The following is a 6005-nucleotide window of genomic DNA, read 5'->3' on the forward strand; positions in this document are numbered from 1 at the left end:
TTTTCCCCCTTTTTCCCCCTTCCCCCTTTTTTCCCCATCCCCCTTTTTTCTCCCTTCTCCCTTTTTTTCTCCCTTCTCCCTTTTTTCTCCTTCTCCCTTTTTTCCCTTTTTTCCCTCTTTTTTTCCCCTTTCCCCTTTTCTTGCCCCTTTCTTCCCCTTCCCCCTTTTTTCCCCTTCCCCTCTTTTTCCCTTTTCTCCCTTTTTTTCCCTTTCCCCTTTTCTTGCCCCTTTCTTCCCCTTCCCCCTTTTTTCCCCCTGTTTCCCCTTTTTTCTCCTTCCCCCTTTTTTCCCCCTTTCCCCCTTTTTTTCTCTGTTTTCCCCTTTCTTCCCATTCCCCCTTTCTTCCCCCTTTTCCCTTTTCCCCCTTCCCTTCCTTTGCCCTTTGTCAGTTTGGGGACACATCCAGTGTTAAACCCTCGTGCTCTGTGCAGGACCCAACCCCCCATGAGCAGCGCCGTGGGAAGGGCCCGTCCCTGCCACAGCCCCTTTGCTCTGGTTTTTACCTTCTCTAACTGTCCCCCCCCAGCCAGTGCAGTGAAGCTGAACAAGCAGCAGACAGACATTGCAGTGAACTGGGCAGGAGGCCTCCACCACGCCAAGAAGTCGGAGGCTTCTGGCTTCTGTTACGTCAACGACATCGTCTTGGCCATCCTGGAGCTCCTGAAGTAAGGGCAGCACCATCTACCCCTCTGTCTGCCCCTCCTGCCCCATCTCCTCCTTCCCAGCCTTTCCTTTTTGGTGCCTTTTTGGAGCTGTGTTTTCCCGGGAAGGGCTGAGTCAGCTTTTGGGGTGTCTCCTCCAGGGATGTCTGTGTTATCCACTGTGCAGGGAGCAGAGGCTTCTGGAGCGCTGTGCTGGTGCCCTTTGTCCCTTCCCTCTGCCACCCACCCTGGAAAAGAGGGCACAGCTGGCACGTGTGACAGCTCCTGGCTCAGGGCAAACCTCAGTGGGAGGCTTGGGCATAAAAAAGCAGTTTATTGGCTGGAGCTGAATAAACTGAGCTGAGTCTGCCCTCAGCAGCAAAAGGCACTTTATTTTCCTCTGTGGGTCTGTTCCACCGCTGACCAAGGCGTGTGTCCCTCCTCTGCAGCTCTTTCCCTTGTGGAGCCTGGGAACCAGCCCCAGATTCCTTTGTCCTCGTTTTCTCTGCTGGTGAAGGCAGTTTTTACTCTGAATAAATGGAATATCCTGGCTCCTTTGTGCCCCCCCAGGTATCACCAGAGGGTGCTGTACATCGACATCGACATTCACCACGGGGATGGTGTGGAGGAGGCCTTTTACACCACGGACCGTGTCATGACCGTGTCCTTCCATAAGTACGGGGAATACTTCCCAGGAACAGGGGACCTGCGGGTGAGACTGAAGGCCTGGCTGAAAATTGCCCTGGAATTTGCACTTTTCCATCTGCCACTGCTCTCCTGGGTGTTCCTGCTCTCACAGTGACACCCTTTTCTCTGAGGGCAGAGGTGTAGGTTCAGCTGGTGGAGTGTATTGAACCCAAGGCTTTGGTGTCACCATTATTTTGCTGAGAAAAGGGGCTCTGAAAATGGTGTGTTGGTCACCTGTAGCTGCTTGGTCACCCAGGCTCTTGGGGGAAGGTTTCTGAGTGGATTTATCCTGTTGGCATTTCTTCCTGTGGCTCAGTTCTTTGTGTTAATGGGTCCTGGTGGTAACTGTGTCACTCAGGTAGATCCAGGTGTCCCTCTGTGACTTCTGGCACTTCCATGCCCCATTTCTCAGGGGTGAAGGGTTCTTTACCTCTTTTTATGTGCTCTTCTAGTGGAATTACATTTTTCTGATCTAAGTTCTCCTGCCTTTCACCCGTGAGTTGTGTTTTTTCAGCCCTGCCCAGTTTGTTGCTGATGCAGCTGCAGCATTTTTATCCTGGTGCAGCCACTGTGCAACAGGAACAAATTAGTTATTTTTAACAAGTTATTTTTAGTAAGACACCTGGGTATGAGAGTGATAATAGAAATGAAAATATATATAATTTTAAAGCAGTGACATGGTCAGCCCAGACTGGGGCTGCGGGCTGGGCTTAATATCGGGATTACACTGCTGGAATTCCAGGCTTCCCTTCCCGGTTTGGAGCACAGTTTCTGTGTTCCAGCTGGACTTCTGGTGAGCTGTGGTCTCTCCTCTCTCCCTCCAACAGGACATTGGTGCAGGCAAAGGCAAGTACTACGCTGTGAACTATCCCCTCCGGGACGGCATCGACGACGAGTCCTATGAAGCCATATTCAAGCCTGTAAGTGAACTCCTCCTCGCTCAGTGGGTCACACTTTGTCCCTGGAGCCATTCTTCGGGGAGGCTGATTGAGTTTTCTGTGCTGAGCCTCACCAGGGGCTCTATTCCCCCCGAACAATCGCGGCCTGTCCGGGAGCTCCAGCGCGTGAGAGCCCCAGTGTTCCAGGACAGGGGAATCAGCAGCTGTGGGAGCACCAGGGATGTCTTCGTGGCCCTGGCTGACATGGGTGTCACTGTGCTGCTGTGACAGTGTCCTGTGCAGAGTGTGTAACAAGGGCTTTGTTGTTTAGGTGATCTCCAAAGTCATGGAGACATTCCAGCCGAGTGCTGTTGTCCTGCAGTGCGGATCAGATTCCCTCTCCGGGGACAGGCTGGGCTGCTTCAACCTCACCATCAAAGGTAGGAGCACACGGTGCCTGTGCTGAGCTGGCATCCCTGAGATTCCATGGAAAAGTGTGTTCTTATGCCATGAGTGTGACCTTTCCTCCCCCCCACTGCTTTTTCTGCAGGTCATGCCAAGTGTGTGGAGTTTGTGAAAAGTTTTAACTTGCCCATGCTGATGCTGGGAGGAGGTGGCTACACCATCAGGAACGTGGCCAGGTGCTGGACCTATGAGACTGCTGTGGCTTTGGACACCGAAATTCCCAATGGTAATTCTCCCAGACTGAGGGCCAGTGACATTCTGGAACAGCTCAGGGAAGAGGTGTTGCTGGGGCAGAGGCAGGAATGCCAAGATTGCTTTTGTTACCTCTTGGTTGTTTCTGTGGGAGAGCTTTTGGATGCCCTGATTTGCTGTAGCTGTTCCTTTTTCCATTCTGGTGGTGGCTTGGTGTTTATTCCTTTTCATTTGCCCGCAGAGCTTCCATACAATGACTATTTTGAGTACTTCGGGCCAGACTTCAAGCTCCACATCAGCCCCTCCAACATGACCAACCAGAACACCAACGAGTACCTCGAGAAGATCAAGTAAGTGGTTGCTCCTCCTGGGGACTGGCCCTTCCCTGGGACCTGCAGGGAGGCACCTGCTGACCGAGGTGTTCCTTCCCTGGGCGGCTCCAGGCAGCGCCTCTTTGAGAACCTGCGCATGCTCCCGCACGCCCCCGGGGTGCAGATGCAGCCCATCCCCGAGGATGCTGTTCAGGAGGACAGCGGAGATGAAGAGGAAGATGACCCTGAGAAACGCATTTCAAGTACGTGCTTGTGTCTGGCTGGGTGCCAAAGAGCCCTGAGCTGCAGGAGGAGGAGGAGGAGGATGTAGGATTTAGATCTGCCCGGTTCTGGAGTCTCGGTTTGAATCCATTTTGTGTTTTGTAAGATGAAGCACTGATGCTGAGCACTGCACCCTTTGCCAGATGATTTCCATAGTGGAGAAACTCTAGACTTTAATGTGAGAGCTCAAGCAGTTCCTGGGATGTAGGTGCTGGGACAGAACCCTTTCTGGGAGACTGTCAGGTGTGATGCCAGAAGTGTCTTCCACGGTGGAAATGGTGGTTTGTAGCCAGATTGGCCTTTAGGATCTGGCAGACAGATTTCTCAGTGGGAGGCTGGTTAACCTGCTTATGCTGTCAAGTCTAGACATCACACTGTACCTAATCCAAGTTGTCCATGTGATCTTGGATCCTGGGCATGAGCAGTGAGGAGGGATGAGTTAAAAGATGCAGCAGGTACAGTGTTTTTATCGTGGCCTAATCCTGACTTAGGTAGGCTCCTCAGTTCACTCCAGTGAATAGATGTACCCAGAGAATTAGTGCCTGGAGCCTCCTGACTTGTAAATCTATTCAACCAACCTCTGTCCTCTTCACACTCAGTCCGCAATTCCAACAAGAGAATATCCTGTGATGAGGAATTCTCTGACTCAGAGGACGAAGGGGAAGGAGGGCGCAAAAACGTCGCCAACTTTAAGAAAGCCAAGCGTGTGAAGGCAGAGGAGGAAAAGGAGGAAGAGGAGAAAAAAGGTGAGCGGGAGAGCTGGGACCTGGAGCTCTGCCTGGCTGGTACTTTCCCACTGCACTGCCGTGTGTCTTTGTTTTTTCCTAGATGAGAAGGAAGAGGAAAAAGCGAAAGAGGAGAAAGCAGAACCCAAAGGGTGAGTCTGGAGTCTGCTGGCAGGGTTGAGGGGTTGGTGTGGCAGCTTGGCTGGCTTTGGCACAGGTTCTTAACGGGCAGAAGTCTGCAGGTGTTGAGCAGCCCACCTGATAAAACACTGTGAGAGCCTTCTCAGGGCTCAAAAATGCTGCTTAAAAAATCAAAATCAAAACACTGCACCTCCGTTCAGCAGTATGTTATAAATTTTAGCTGAAGATGGGCCAGATGAGCAGCACTTCTAAGGCTGCAGCTCTGGCTTGTTGTTAGAGCCTGGGCACAGCTCAAGCTGCCTGTTTAAACCAAATCCTTTCCTTCTTGCTTCCCCAGGGCGAAGGAAGAGCCAAAATCCACCTGAGCTGGACGGGCCTGTCCGTGCGTAGTTTGTCGTAGGTTTTTAGCTCCCGGGTTGCCTCCTATTCCACAGGATTTATATTTTATATATGTTTCTGTATATATTTCTATATAATTGTATAAATGACTTGAGGACTGTAAATTATTCCTTGCTGCACTCCTCGCTGGGAGCAGAGGGGAGGATTCTGCGGAGCAGCCAGACCTGCACTGCCCAGATTTGGTGACTGGGAAGTTTTCACTCTTGCCTTCCACTGCCTCCTTAGTGTGTCTGTAAACAAAAAAACAAACAAACAAACAAACAAATCACTTCCTTTACTCTCTCCTCTGAAATAACCTTGGAAAAGAATAATTTAAGTAGAAGTAGTATCTGCATTTCAGGTTAGGTGGAAAGATGGCCATGAATTCTTTTTGTTTGTTTTTTTTATTCTTCTTCTTTTTTTTTTTTCTTTTTTTTTTTTGGTGGTGTTTTATGGGAGAATCCGAGTTCCCAGTTGAAGCCTGTGAGAGACTATTCCTTTGGTCTTCAGTTTGATTCCACTGTGGCAAGTTAACTGCAAGCTGGTGCCACTTCTCAGGGTCAAATAGTGCAGTTCTTGAATAGAGTTGGTTCCTCCCTGCAGCAAACTCGTGGAAAGAGATGAAGCAGCTTAAAAACAACCTGAAAAGTGATTTTTTTTTATTTTATTTTTTCTTTTTTAAGTGAATCAGCCCCAGAGCCCAGATCTGGAAAATGCAGAATGAAAACCACCCCGTGTGTGGTGGCTCAGTTTTCCAAGATCTGGCAGATCCAGGGAGTGTGGCAGCATTATGCACCTCGAGGAAGGGAAGGGATGGAGCTTTTATACCTGTTTTTTTCTATACCTGTGCCCCTCTTTGTGGGGGGGGAAGTGAGTTACTGCCCCTTTGGCTTTGTTTTTCCTGCTTTTCTGCCCTTGGCTCCCAGCACTGATCCGTGTCCTGGGCTGAAACCACTGCAGAAATCCCCAATCCCTCTCCAGCCCAGCCCCCAGCCTGGCTGAGAACTTCAGTTGATGTGTTGTTAACTGACTGAAATACTATTTTTTTTTTTTTCGACCTGAAGTTACAAACGTTTTCAAATTGAATTTTCCTCCCAAGGCCAGTAAATACGAAGAACCTTTTTTTTTTTTTTTTTTTTTGCTCTTTCTTTACGCGGCAGCATTTTTTTTTTTTTTTAACTTTTTGAATTTTTTTTTTTTTTTTTTCGACCTGAAGTTACAAACGTTTTCAAATTGAATTTTCCTCCCAAGGCCAGTAAATACGAAGAACCTTTTTTTTTTTTTTTTTTTTTTTTTTTTTTCCTT

The 6005-nt window shown here is 49.3% G+C and overlaps 1 protein-coding gene across 1 annotated transcript in view; it reads left to right on the forward strand.

Moving 5' to 3' along the window:
* HDAC1 (histone deacetylase 1) overlaps positions 1 to 4982 on the forward strand; it is a 9321-nt gene extending 4339 nt beyond the window's left edge. The window contains exons 4-13 of the mRNA XM_017828415.1: positions 527 to 665; positions 1212 to 1353; positions 2156 to 2248; positions 2538 to 2646; positions 2757 to 2897; positions 3105 to 3213; positions 3307 to 3437; positions 4056 to 4202; positions 4285 to 4333; positions 4660 to 4982. Of these exons, the coding sequence (XP_017683904.1) occupies positions 527 to 665; positions 1212 to 1353; positions 2156 to 2248; positions 2538 to 2646; positions 2757 to 2897; positions 3105 to 3213; positions 3307 to 3437; positions 4056 to 4202; positions 4285 to 4333; positions 4660 to 4687 (1088 nt within the window). The 3' untranslated portion in view covers positions 4688 to 4982. The remainder of the gene's footprint in view (positions 1 to 526; positions 666 to 1211; positions 1354 to 2155; positions 2249 to 2537; positions 2647 to 2756; positions 2898 to 3104; positions 3214 to 3306; positions 3438 to 4055; positions 4203 to 4284; positions 4334 to 4659) is intronic.
* Positions 4983 to 6005: the final 1023 nt, after the last annotated feature.

The sequence above is a fragment of the Lepidothrix coronata genome, unplaced genomic scaffold (assembly GCF_001604755.1).
Source record: "Lepidothrix coronata isolate B3197 unplaced genomic scaffold, Lepidothrix_coronata-1.0 Scaffold147, whole genome shotgun sequence".
Taxonomy (NCBI): Eukaryota; Metazoa; Chordata; class Aves; order Passeriformes; family Pipridae; genus Lepidothrix; species Lepidothrix coronata.